The 14,268-nt window shown below is 40.6% G+C and overlaps 2 protein-coding genes across 6 annotated transcripts in view; one reads left to right on the forward strand and one right to left on the reverse strand.

Annotated features, from left to right (window-relative positions):
* The window catches only part of IMMT (inner membrane mitochondrial protein), a 41,223-nt gene extending 40,788 nt beyond the window's left edge, over nucleotides 1–435 (reverse strand). For 4 of the 5 annotated variants that reach the window (XM_030311039.1, XM_030311036.1, XM_030311038.1 and 1 more), the window contains exon 1: nucleotides 273–434. In XM_030311039.1, coding sequence (XP_030166899.1) covers nucleotides 273–317 — 45 coding nt within the window. In that variant the 5' untranslated portion in view covers nucleotides 318–434. Of the gene's footprint in view, nucleotides 1–272 lie in introns of all 5 variants that reach the window. The other variant, XM_030311037.1, reaches the window with a different exon arrangement.
* Nucleotides 436–3,782: 3,347 nt separating this feature from the next.
* On the forward strand, nucleotides 3,783–14,220 carry MRPL35 (mitochondrial ribosomal protein L35). Its single transcript, XM_030311042.2, has 4 exons — nucleotides 3,783–4,084; nucleotides 9,757–9,946; nucleotides 11,011–11,155; nucleotides 13,875–14,220. The coding sequence occupies exons 1-4, from the start codon at nucleotides 4,042–4,044 to the stop codon at nucleotides 14,061–14,063; spliced, it is 567 nt and encodes a 188-aa protein (XP_030166902.1). The 5' UTR covers nucleotides 3,783–4,041; the 3' UTR covers nucleotides 14,064–14,220.
* The last annotated feature ends 48 nt before the right edge of the window (nucleotides 14,221–14,268 follow it).

The raw sequence follows: 14,268 nt of genomic DNA on the forward strand, positions 1-14,268 counted from the left end.
CCCCGAAGCCGTGCCTCCCTTCCTGCGCCCGCCTACCCGCTACCGACTCCTTTCTACACCCCATCCCGCTTCAGCAATAACCCTCAAGTCATCCTGTTGGGCTAAATCCCCAACTAACTGCCTCACGGGTCCGCCCGCGACTCTCGCAGATGAGGGCGACCCTGACACACGCCTCTCTCCTGGGGCCTAGACAGAAAGCCTCCCCCATTTTCCTTTGGTTGCATGAAGTCAGCCTGACCACGCGCTCCCTCTCCTCGCGCCCCCGCGCTCACCTGGGCGGCGGCAGTCACACCCGATAACTGACAGACCCGCAACATCTCGGCCGGAGGACCGCACTGCGGGCGTACGCGGGAGCTACCGCGGCGGCGCTAGTAAGGGAGAGCGTGCGTGAGTGCGTGCCTGCGTCCGTGCCTCCTCTCCGCGCCGGGCGGGCGTACCGGAAGGGCAACCAACGTCGCTGCGCACGCTCAGCTCCCTCTCTCGACCCCGCCTAGGCGGCTCGGAGAGGGTGGGCCCTCCTCTGGCGGAAAAGGCGATTTCTCCTTCCGGGTCTCTCTTGGAATTCTTTGTAGCCGCAAGAAGGAGTTAGCTGGGGAATCAGGAGGGTGAAAGAGAGTCGGAAACATCAGTGCGGAAAACAGCTGTGATTCTTCGAACAATTCAAGCCAGAAAATATCTCAGCCGCCTCTTTCACCTGGATACTTCGTAGAAAGCAGTCGATCTGGCGAAAGTTAACGTAAACAATGGTGTTGTCTTGGTTTGCGTGTTCGCTTCATTTGGTAGCCTTTCTTGAGGAAGTCATCCTGATTACGGGACACTGAAGGAACAGTGGAGAGACCTTTGTGCGGCGTGTGTTTGTTATTCACGTATCTAATAAGTGGTAGCGCAGAGATAGAAACCCAGATTCTTCGGGTTCCATCGCTTCTACTCCTAGATTAAACCACACTGATTTTTCCACCACGTTTTCATTTTACAAAAATAATTTTGGCCGCTTCTGTGGAATGGGTTGGAAGTTAAGGAGGTCAGTGCAGAAGAACTGTTCAAAGTATTCCACTAAGTCTATACCCAAGGTTTGGCATGTTAAATACTGAACATAGTATTCTATACTATTAGCATTAATAATGATCTTATCAGCATAGTATCAAAGAAACTAACTTGCATAAATATTGTATTTACAAAGTACTTTCAGGTCTTAACTAGGTAATTTATTACAGTATGGTGTTGTTACAGTTAGGGTTTATTACAGTATGGTACTGACCCCACTTGTAAAATGGAGAAGTAATTTGAAAATTACCTAAAATAATCATGTTTGTGTATGTTCGATGCTTTTCAGAGTACTTTAGTAATCACATTACACTATTTTGTATCACCTATCACCTAACGGCCTACAGGGTAGTCGCCCATTTTTTAAAAGTAATTTTAGCAATTAAATTGCAATCTGCCCATCCTATCCCTGCCCACTGCTGTCATGCTGGATGATGCCAGTGTGATGACTTTTCTAACACCTTGGCCATAAACCTGTCAATTCCAATCAGGAATTTCTGTTCGAACCATTTGTGGCCCAGCTACATCTTGGACCTGAACATCCCTACCAAACTTTTCCAGCTTCAGGATCTCAAGCTTCAAAATTAATTTGTTTCCTGATGTCTCATTTAACCAAATCCTTAATCTTCATAACCTCTACATGCAATTTATGAAAACTTTTTTGCTTTAAAACAGACTCCCCTAAATACACAACTTTTAAGTCACTTCTCTGCTCAAAAATGTGCAATAACTCCCATCGCCAATTCAAAGAACATTTATGAAATGTCTCCGTACTTTTCCAGCATAGGGGAATGTTTTTAAGGCTCAACATGGCCATCTTAGGTGGGAGAGTAATATAGCAATGATAGTGGTCAAAGCTGATCACCCATTTACATACTCTAAAACCCAGAAGAACTAAAGGATAACCATCTCAGTAGTTCTCAAAGTGTGAACTAGGGAGTTTGAGACCTTTTCAGAAGACGCATAAAATCAACACTACCTTCATAACATTAAGATATTTGCTGTTTTCACTCATCTCGTAATTTTAAAGTAGATTTTTTCCAGAAGCTAGGTGACAAGTGATATCACAATAGATTGAATGCATAAGCAAATTTCAGAATCCAGCTTTCTATTAAACCAGATCTTAAAAGAGATTTGCAAAAGAGGTTAAACAATGCCACTCTTCTCACTAATTTTTTTTTTATCTTGGAATAGTTATTTTTCCTGAGTATATTTTGTTATAAAAATAATTGTTTTAAAATGAATTACTCAGTATGATAGGCAAGATAATTATTCCCAAATATATGTACATTTTCCTAATTCCTGGAACCTATGAATACGTTCGTTTACACGGCAAAAAAGATCTGCAGGTGTGATTAAATGAAAACTCTTGAGATGGGGAGACTATCCTGAATTATCTGCATAGGCCCAATGTAATGACAAGGGCCTTTATGAGTAACAGATGGGGAGAGGAGGGCCAGAGTCTGAAAAGGAGATGTGACAATGGAAGCAGAAGTCAGAGAGATGTGATTACTGGCTTTGAAGATGGAAGGAGGCACAAGGCGGGGAAGGCAGGCAGCTTCTAGAAGCTGGAAAAGGCAAGGAAACATATTCTCCCCTAGACCCTCCAGAAGGAACATAGCCCTAGATGTTTTGATATTAGCCTTGTGAAACCCATTTTAGACTTAATGACCTACAGGGGTGCCTGGGTGGCTCAGTCGGTTAAGCATCCAACTTTGGCTCATGTCATGATCTCACGGTTCGTGAGTTTGAGCCCTACATCGGACTCTGTGATGACAGCTCGGAGCCTGGAGCCTGCTTCGGATTCTGCATCTCCTTCTATCTCTGCCTCTCCCCCACTTGCACTCTGTGTCTCTCAAAAATAAATAAATGTGAAAAAAAAATTTAGACTTACGACCTACAGAATTACAAGATACTTTGTATTGTGTTAAGCCACTAAGTTTGAGGTAATTCATTTCAGCAGCAATTGGAAATATAATTAAAAGCTCTCTGGGGTCCTCAACTTTTAAGCATGTAAGGAAGTTCTAAGACCTAAAAGTTTGAGAACCACTGCTGTCAATAAATCCTGTGTCTTTCTCTCTGGCTCCCTCTTGTCTCATCTTACCTCTTTGTGTTTGTATTGCCACGAATGATCTTCCTCTTGTTAAAATCTTCACCTTTCTTTAAGACTCATGTTATATTCTACCTACCACATCCTCTATCATTTGCCTTGTATTGATGGCCTATGCTTGTCTCCTTATTAAATGTGAACTCATTGAGACCTGTGTTTGATCCTTACCCATTTCAACTAGTATATGGTGTCATGGATTGTATATGCATGGAATATCCTAGCCAACAAGGATGGGAGAGAGATTTGTTGTTTTGTGTTTGAATGACATTAGAAAAAGTGTATGATCACTAATTATGAAGAATAAAGTAAGGAATGTAGAATTGTTTAGGTAGGAAGAGTAGAGATGCTATTCTACCAAATAACAATCAGTGCTAATGATTAGAAAAGTGTGTGGTGTGTGTGTGTGTGTGTGTGTGTGTGTGTGTGTGTGAGAGAGAGAGAGATCCTTAGGATATTTGCATTCATTTAATTATGTTTGGCATTTAATTAAAAAAACAATTTTAATAACATTGATATTTCCCAGTCATTTAGCCTGACATTCACCAGCTTTGAATGGAAAATAGGTTCTTTTCTGAAATTGAATAAAATTGAGCATAAAGAAATTGTGTTTCAAATTGTGTACTTTAAATAGATCTGTCAATCAAATGCTCCGTAAAAATTTGAGAGCTTACTATATGCCAGACACTTTTTATAGGCACTTCTTTTCCAGCGGTGAAGAGCAGCCTGGCGTATAGAAGACATTCAATACAGGGAATGTTCCCTTGATCGTTCCTTTATTCATTTTTTTCTCCTTCCTCGACTCCACCCAAGTTTTGTTTTTTCTTTAAATTCCCTTTTGACCTGGAGCATTTAGACCCAATGCGACTGCCGTAGGGCGGGATGGCAAGATGGCGGCCTCTGCCTTTGCCCGTGCCTTCAGAGCTGCATCAGGTCAGTGGCAACCGACGCGCTCGATTTATCCCTTCACAGAAAGCGGGAATGGCGAGGGATGGAGTAGGCATTTAGCATGGAAGTGAACAGGAAAAAAAAGGCCAGAGGATTGTTCCAAATTTTCTCCGGGGCTGCCTGTGTTCGGCCCCTCGCATTTGGATATTCCCGACACTCTTGGATCCTCGCGGACCTGGGTGTCCCCGGTTTCTGCTTCCTTACCGGCTCCTGGTCGTTCCGCCTTACTTTGAAAACAGACTAAAAGGACGGGACGGAAGGGGGACAGAGGAGGCGGCGAAGTCCCCGCAAACCTTCTGATTTAGAGGCTAGGATTCGCCACTCGTGACCGTTGGGCTTGAAAAAGTAATTTCTCTGAACCTCAGATTCTACAGCTCTCAAACGAGGATTGACACCATCTGAGGACTGAATGACCTCGTGCACGTAAAGCGCCCTGCGTAGTGCCTGGCTCACAGTAAGCTTGTATGTATGAGATTCCCACAACGTGCAGGGAATCTGACTCTTTTGCACACTCAGTCCCGGGCACAGGGGCAGTCCTAAGGATTTCTTGACCGAGAGAGATGACAGGATTGAAGGCAATTAAGTTAAGCTGCCTTCACTCGAAGGACTTTTGCAAAAATATTGAAATGATAAAATTATGAGTAAATTAGTTAAGCACAAAGTAAATTAGGATAAAACTCTGTGGAAACAATAGAAATTAAAAAAAAACTACAGTGTAAATTTTCCACCTATTACAGAAGAGCGTTTTTACGTGGAGTAATTTTTGATTGTGAAAATACAACATATAGAAAAATATGTAACACGTGAATGGCTTAACAAGTCTAAAGCAAACACCATGTAACACCCAAGGCAGGACTTAGAACACTACCAGGAGCCTCTTCTCTGTGTGTTTCTCCCAGTCAAAATTCCCTCTTTCTGCCAAATATAAACACTATCCTCATTTTTATTGTTACCTTGCCTTTATTTCTGTACTAGTTTTAATATCTATATATGCATCTCTAAGTAATATAACATACTGTTTAGTTTTGCCTGTTTTTGTACTTTACGTGAATGGAATTACACAGGTAACCCTATGTCTTTTAATTTGTGAAATTCATTCATTTTGGGTGTGGCTGTAGTGCTTTCTTGCTGCTATATAATAGTCTCTTATGTGATCACTCCACAGTTCTCCATTTTAGGATACTGGGCATTTGAGTGTTTCCAGTTTGGGGCAATTAGGTCGAAAGCTGATTGACCTTGTGTCCTGGTACCTGAGTGCATGTTTCTCTAAGATGTGCATGTGTGTATACTTGTAAAACTGGCCGTGGAAATTGCTGGATCAGAATGTGTGTGTGTGTGTGTGTGTGTGTGTGTGTGTGTGCGCTTCTTTAAAGTCACCCCAGCACTGTATGTGCCACATCCTCACCAACAGTTGGTATTGTTAGACCAGCAAATTTCTGTGAGTCTTATGGGTATTTAGTGGCGTCTCATTGTGGTTTAAATATCATTCCCCTGCTTACTAATGAGTTTGAATACCTTTACACATGTATATTGGCGACTTGAATTTTTGATGAAATATCTACTTAAATATTGTGCCCATTTTTCTATTGAGTTGTCTTATGGGTTCATAGTAGTTCTTTATATATTACGAATGTGCATTCTTTCTCATATAAGTGTGTTCCCAGGATCTTCTCCCATTCTGGCTAGCCCTTTTAGTTTATTTAAAGTATCTTTTGATGAAAAGAAGTTCTTATTTTCATTGACTTGAATTTATTTTCCTTGCTTTTTTTTTTTTTTTAATTTGAGAGAGAGAGAGAGCTCAGGGAGGAGCAGAGGGAGAGAGAGAGAGAAAGAAAGAATCCCAAACAAGCTCTGTGCTCTAAGCTAGGAGCCCAAGGCAGGGCTCATAGTTTGTGAGCTCATGACCTGAGCCGAAATCAGTAGGCAGCCATTTAACTGACTGAGCCACCCAGGTGCCCCTGTTGTTCTTGCATTTTTTAAATAGATGATGTAGGTGGGTATCAACTCACTATGATAGTTAGATTTCATTGTAAGCATTTGAAAGAGTGATGTGACAGCTTACTTTTAAATGTCAGTATTTTATTTTTTTTTTTTTAATTTTTTTTTTCAACGTTTATTTATTTTTGGGACAGAGAGAGACAGAGCATGAACGGGGGAGGGGCAGAGAGAGAGGGAGACACAGAATCGGAAGCAGGCTTCAGGCTCTGAGCCATCAGCCCAGAGCCTGACGCGGGGCTCGAACTCCCGGACCGCGAGATCGTGACCTGGCTGAAGTCGGACGCTTAACCGACTGCGCCACCCAGGCGCCCCTAAATGTCAGTATTTTAAATATACTGGACATTATATCCTTTTTAACAAGTTAAACTATTTAAAAATTTAGATGTTACTTAAAATTTTGTGAAAGGGTAAATAATTTTTCAGAATTCTTCTAGAGGGTATGGGATCAAAGAAGCTTGAAGAGCACTGCTTTAGACAGTCATACTCACTTCCCTTCCCACTCCCTACCATTCTTTCGATTCCTGCCACATGGGACTATTTGTAATTCCCCAAACATACTATGCCATTTTTGCCGCTTCACCTGTGTACTCCTTTCTCTCTGCCTCCTCATTCCTTCAAAATTCTGGTTCTGTGTCACCTTCTTTGTTAAGATGTCCGTGTTCTCCATACCAGAATGTGTTGAGAGAAAGCTAGTATGTATTGAAATGCCTAAACAGGGTACAAGACCAAAGGAGCAGTTAAATTACTGCCCTTGATTTGTGTGCTACCCTTTTGTTAACACATTCTGAGTTAGACTGTGTTCAGTTTTTACAAGGTAAATCGCTTGGTTGGTCCACCTGCGAGTATGGTGGACAAGGGCCCCCAAGTCATTTTCCCAGGAACTGCTCTCAAGCAAGGTTCATCCTTCATTTAATGTATTTATCCCAAATTCTTTCTTAATTAATTTTGATCCATTTTACCACGATCATTTTCAGTGCAGATAGTCTTTGGACTTTGCTTTTATGCAGATGTGACAAACATGCCTTACGCAGCTTCAGGACCTTCATAAAAATTGGGGAAAATAGTCAGTTAGGGAGCCAGGAAAAGACTTTCATCAGGAGAATGGCAGTCAGCTAATTTGGGGATAGTTTCTAGTAAACTTGGGATTTACCTAACTATACTGTTATCCTGTCCACTTGGGATTTACCTAACTATACTGTTATCCTGTCCACATTTATCTCTTTAGAATATAAAGAAATCTTTTCACATGCCTTTCTAAAATCAGGATATGCTGTGTCTAGACATTTCCATGATTTCCCAGGCTAGGAACTGCAATAGAAAATGAAATGAGGTACGTTTTAAGGAACAATTCACTCCCAATTGACAATGTAGATTTTTCTCCTGTGGTGAATTTTCTGTATCCTTTCTAACGTTTTGTTTTGTTTTGTTTTGTTTTGTTTTTTGTTTTGTTTTGTTTTGACAGATGAGCCTGTAGTTTACATATTTATATATTCTAGACCCTTACCTGCTCACTTCCTTCAGGAGTGGTTTCTAAGAATTTCTGAGGGTTTTTTTTGTTTTGTTTTAACCAAAACACCAAGTTTGGATGACCTTGTGAAAATTGGGACATTTTCTTGTCTACAGTCCTCCTCTTCAATTCACTTAATCTTTCAAAAATTATTTCCTAGCTTATCATGTCTGCAAATATTTTCAGTTCTTTGAAATATATTTATACCTGGAGACTTGAATGCCTTGTACTGAGTAGAGAATTTCACTTCTAAGTTCCCCCCCAAAAGGGCTCTCTCAAATGTCTCCTGAATCATGGATTTCAGCTAACTTATTAATGTTTATGCTACCCTTTTTAGTTTGAAAATTGTTATCTTAGATGGAGAACAGAAAAGCAAAAATATGGGTTTTAAGTATTCAATCTTTCTCCTGCCCCCAGGTAACATTATAACATTTTTACTAAGCATTTCTCTGCTCTTTATTATCTGCCATTAGCATTCATTAAATGTTTTCCCTGTGCCAACCCTTCTTCCTAGCACTTTTCATGTTGTCTCATTTAATTCTTGTTACCTCCTCATGATTAACCTTATTTAAATTTCAGGAAACTGGGGCAGAAAAGGGTTAAGTAACTTGCCAATGGTCACACAGCTAGTGAGTAGTAGAGCTAGATTATGAACCTAGACAGTCTGACTCAAATACCAGTTCTTCAGTTCTACACCACACTGCCTCTCATTTGTTATGTGAAGTCAGTGCAATGGACAATAAGGCAGTGGTTCTAAGCCCTGCCTGAACATCAGACTCCCTGTGGAGTTGTGTTTTTTGTTTTTTTTAAGTTTATTTTGAGAAAGAGAGTGTAGGGGAGGGGCAGAGAGAGGGAGAGAGAGAATCCCAAGCCAGTTCCATGTTATCAGCTCAGAGCCCCATGGGGGCTCGAACTCACAAACTGAGATCATGACCTGAGCCGAAATCAAGAGTCAGACGCTCGGCTGACTGAGCCACCCAGGTGCCCCAGAGTTTTTTTTTTTTTTTAAACCAACTATTGAGGTGTAATTTACATACCATAAAATTCCTGTCTTATGTGTACAATTTGACGATTTTTAGTAAATTTAATGGGTTGTGCAACCATAAGTACAATCCAGTTTGGGGGCATTTCCATCATCCTGTGGAGCTTTTTCAGTGTGCACATTCTTGAGTCCCACACTAGATCCACAGCCTGAGTGGAGTCAGTGCTCCACTGGCTTTGCAGCCCTGGACTCTTACTTTGGCAATAATGTGAAGATTATGCATTCAGTGCATGCATCTAGGGCCCCTCCACCCCCACTCTGTGATGCACCTTCTGATCTGTCCCCAGGCATCTCCACACATAGCTTCAGGCAGGCAGTGCTCAGCCTTGCGCAGGTCCAGTCCCCAATCCAGGTATATGTTTGCTTCGGCCCCCTTGCCTTCATGTATGTTTATCCTATCCGGACTCTCTACCTCCTCTTGTGGCCTGTTCATTTTCTAGAGGAGAGCTCAAGTACCTTTTTTCTTCTTTACAAAACCTTCTCTTGCTACTCTGTTGCATCTGCAGGGAACGGCCAGGCTTTTGCATCCCTGCCCTGCCATTGCCCTATGTGCTATGGAGCCCTACTTCATCAGATTGTAAGATCTGGTGGGTGGGACTTAATGTTACAACTGTTTTGTTCCCTACTGTTGAACACAGAACTAGGACACATCAGAGTGGATTGTGGTGATGGTTGTACAGCTTGCTATGTTTATTTAAAAAGTATTGAATTCACACACAGTTGGGTAGTTTTGTGGTATTTATGTTATACCTCAATAAAGTTGGTGAAGGGGCACCTGGGTGTCTCAGTCAGTTAAGTGTCTGACTTCAGCTCAGGTCATGATCTCACAGTTCCTGAGTTCGAGCCCCACGTTGGGCTCTGTGCTGACAGTTCAGAGCCTGAAGCCTGCTTTAGATTCTGTGCCTCCCTCTCTCTCTGCCCCACTCCTGTTTGCACTGTGTCTCTCCAAAATGAATACACATTAAAAAAAATTTTTTTTTTTTAATAAAGTTGGTAAAAAGCTCCACAGGTGAGTCTGATACTCACCTTGCTTTGATACATTACTTAATTTTGAACATCTGGATGCAGAATTTGGCGTATCATATTAAATATGTTTCTCTCTCTTTACAGGAGTCTTACGGCCCCTGAATATTTTGGTGTCTTCAGCCTGTCAAAACGGTGTCAAGAATGCCTGTCTTAGTTCTGCACTGTCCATCCGGCATTTTAGTTCTCTGCAGACACCAGTTGTTTCCTCTGCTCCCAGACTTGCCACGTCTGTCAGAAACCTGACGTGTGGACATACTGCAGCAATCCTCAATAGGTAGAGTATATTTCAGTAAACATGATGCTGAGACAAAAATTCTGAAATACTCATGCCTGCAAAGATGTTTTAGAAGCAGACTTCTAATATCTAGAAGCAGACTTATTATATAGACTTTGCCTGGTGGAGGGGAGAATATGATTGATAGCCATGTGCCTACCTGCCCGACAGAGCGCTCTTCTGATGTTCTAGATATGGTTTCCTGGATGGAAGCTGTCAGCCAAAGCGGAGGGTGAACGAGATGCTCAGCGGGCAAGACTGCTATCCGTTTAGTCAACAAATACTTAGTTAAGGGACTCCTGGGTACCCAGTACTTGGCAGAAAGGATACGAAGATAAAGTGAAGTCCTCAAGGAGTTAGAGATAACTCTGAATAGATAAGAAGTCAGATGATTAAAATATAATAGGATAAATTCTCTCATGGGGATTGAGGGGGCAGATTATGGAAGGCTTGCATGTTGGCGATGGTTGTTATTCTTATTTATACTTAGTGTCCAGGAACATTTGAAGTAACAATGTATATTAAAGTCAGCTGTATTCCAGTGGAGCTGCTCCACTCATTTTTTTTTTTTTAAGTTTATTTACTTTGAGCTAAAAAAAATTTTTTTAGTGTTTATTTTGACAGAGAGAGAGCAAGCAGGGGAGGGACAGAGAGAGAGGGAGACACAGAATCCGAAGCAGGCTGCAGGCTCTGAGCTGTCAGCACAGAGCCAGACGTGGGGCTTGAACTCATGAACTGTAAGATCATGACCTGAGCCGAAGTCAGATGCTTAACTGACTGAGCCACCCAGGCACACCTTTAAGTTTATTTATTTTGGGATAGAGAGAGGGAGAGAGAGCAAGGAAGAGAGAGAGAGTCCCAAGCAGGCTCCACACTGTCAGTGCAGAGTCTTGACGAGGGGCTTGAATCATGAACTGTGAGATCATGGCCTGAGCTGAAATCAAGAGTCAGATGCTTAACCGACTGAGCCACCCAAGCGCCCCCACTCATTTCTAAGTACAGAAATGGATTTTATCCTTTAATGAGTCTTATTGCTGAGTTATATTTTTAAAAATATATTTTAGAGCGGCCCCCTTGCTTCCAAATGTCCTGAAGCTACCAGTCAGAACCGTAACATACTTCAGTTCACGGAAAGGGAAGAGAAAGACTGTGAAAGCTGTCATCTACAGGTTTCTTCGACTTCATTCTGGCCTGTGGCTAAGGAGGAAGGTGAGTCTTCACACTATTAGATTGAAAAAGGATTGGGAGGAGATTAAAAAGAAGCAGAATTCAGTGAGCCTATTCACTGATGTACCTTCCTTTCATTTACCAGCAGCTTTTACAGTGCTGTGCTTAAGTACCAATTTGGCAGGCATCTCTTAATGTAAATGAATTCATGTGAAGAAAACACATTTAAGCATGCATAAAACAAAACACTCTTCACAATAGCTAACGTCTTCACTGTAGGATGGGTCCATCTCAGGTCTTTTATATGTCTGTGCATCTAATGATCACCAGAAGCCCTTTGAAACCCCCAATGTGTAATAACCTGTGGGGAAGCTGTGTTTAAGCCTAGAGTGTTAGAGCAACAGAGTTGCCTTCAACAAGGACTTAGTCTCATGGCTCAGATTGGGGACTGAAGAGCTTTCAGCCAATTTTGGATTGGATTCTCTGTGGCTTAGTCTTTATGACAGAACATTGACCCCACGTGAACTTTTTTTAACTTTATGTTTTTCTGTCTGTTGGTATGTATGATTGGGCTCCATATCAGACAGAACCCTAACACTTACTCTGACCTGGGACCATAGCCTGTGAGGGGGAATTCTGACAAATTATTACTGCTCTGTCCTCTCTCACAGCATGTCATAAGCGTGAATGTGGGCTTTTTCGTTCACATCTTTATTCATGGAAACAGAGTAGCTGATGATTAGAAAGCAGTTGAAGACTAGAGCTTTGTAAAACTACCTCTGAGTTTTAATAACTATTCAAATTCTAATTCCTTTTCACTACTTGGAAGTTAATGAATAATTCTTAAAGATCGAAATTTGTTTCTCCATAAAAATAAAATACTTAATTGGTGGGATTTTCACTAGTTGAAAGGTTGAAAGGATTATCTCCTATTATATAAATAATCCTAAATTTATAGGTAAATATGTTGATTGGAACTCTCCGCTCATTCCTCCTTTGGAACAATACTGTGGTAGTTCCTTTGCTACACTTGTAATTAGAAGCTCATGTAATCTGTAAGTAGCCAAACTAAATAAATTTAGTTCAGTTAATAGTTCTGAATTTTGTGAATTTTGGACCATTGGAACATTTCCTCCCCTTTGTTGTCATATTGATTATAACCAGGTCTTCATCTAGCCCTAGATAAAATAAGATGGGTGGTTTTCTTTGCCTTCCTTTCTATGCTCCTTTTATTGGGCTCTGAACCATCATGTTATTGTAAAGGACCTGATCACATTCTCTAATCATAATGCCTAGTCCCCACTCAAGGTCCCAAAAGTTATTCTATATGCAGAATGGCCTGCTTCCCCAAAATGCAATTTTTAGGGGAAAACAAAAAAGCTGGATGGGTTAATTTATATTCATATTTAAAAACTGAAAATACTTTCTGCAGCACAGTTTTATTCCCTCTCATTTCTGAACCTAGACATTGTCTGAAAAGTTTCAAGCACTTTCACAGTGGTTGCATTCCATAGAATAATGATCAAAGATACTCGTGGTAATAGGACAAAAAATTAACTGTCTGTACGTCAGAAATCCGCAGGGACCCAGCTTGGCTTACAAACTAGAAAATTATTACACAAATAGGGGGATTTGGATTTGAATCTTTCCATTTAAATTGTAAGCACTGAGTAGTAAAAATCTAATCTCTGGCATTTTAAAATGAGAACTCTTAAATACTGTTTTCTTATTTCTGAGTATTAACTGTACTGTAGAAGTTACTGGTCAGAGTGATGATATCAAGACATGTAAGAAACCCAAGATGATTTCTCAGCCCAGGGCTAAGGTTTTGTTCAGTTATTGTAGTGCCCTAAAGAGTAAAGAGCCCTTGGCTTGAAAGCACTCAAGGGCTCTTAGCAAAAGCTTGAGGTCTAGTCTCCCGTCCCCACTAACTTTCTGTGTGGTTTTAGCCACGTATTAACCTGGGTGGCACCTAAAGTCTCTTCTGGTCTAAACAGACTATCCTTGTAGTTTTTACATTCAATCGAATCTAATTTTTCTACAAAAATTAATTATTTTCTTTCAAAATTAATAATGCTTGGATGCTGTATCTGGCAGTTCTGAGTTAAACATACAGGCTAACACCACTCCCAATAGCAATTTTATTGTATTCAGTATTCCTTAGAAAAGTACTTACACTACAGAAATCAGTCCCTACTGTGAAAGGAGGAAATGAAGCTATAAATTTAGGCGCTGTGCTCATCGGCCCTTGTAATACCTAGTCCCCTTAAATGAACATAAATCTTATCAGCCTAGCCAGTGATGTCCTTCCTCAGCTTTACACTGGGAAAAATAGTAGAGTAGTGGTTAAGAACTCTTACTAGTTCCGTGACCTCAGTTGGCTACTTTACTTCTATAACCAGTGGTGGTTTTTCTTGAATCTGTAAAACGAGAATAATGGTATGTTGTTGAAGATTGTTGAAGAGATCATAAGGTAATGCATATAAAGTTAGCGATTATAATTATACATCATTACCCTGTACTTTCCCCACCACAAAGATTCATCAAAGTATTAAATTACTAATATTTCTTTTTCAAACTGCATATATTTTTTCTGTATCCCCCCCCTCATTGAGAATCACATCTTTCTGAAAAACATTACCAGCCCCAATGAAAGTCTCATCCTTGTTCTCATTGGGCCTATAAACCATGAATAGTGAAGATATCTGTTGTTTCCTACATAACGTCTTGTTTTAAATGTCTTTATAATATTATCTCACAGGCTGGTTATAAGAAAAAATTATGGAAAAAGACGACTGCAAGAAAAAGGCGCTTGAGGGAATTCGTGTTCTGCAATAAAACCCAGAGTAAGCTCTTAGATAAAATGACAACGTCTTTTTGGAAGAGGCGAAACTGGTATGCTGACGATCCTTATCAGAAGTATCATGATCGGACAAATCTGAAAGTCTAGATCAGAAGTTTTAGGACTTCCCAGTTACTGAATATGTATCTTTGTGTATATGATGTCTTTGCAAAAATAAATAAGTGTAAAACTTGATGTAAATTGTGCCAATTGGTATGGAAACATACAGTTCCAACATTAAACTTATTAAAGTTTTAAAACTTAATGGATTAAACATTTCAAAATTTGTCCAGGGAAATGAGAGTTTAAATTT

The sequence above is a fragment of the Lynx canadensis genome, chromosome A3, assembly GCF_007474595.2.
Source record: "Lynx canadensis isolate LIC74 chromosome A3, mLynCan4.pri.v2, whole genome shotgun sequence".
Taxonomy (NCBI): Eukaryota; Metazoa; Chordata; class Mammalia; order Carnivora; family Felidae; genus Lynx; species Lynx canadensis.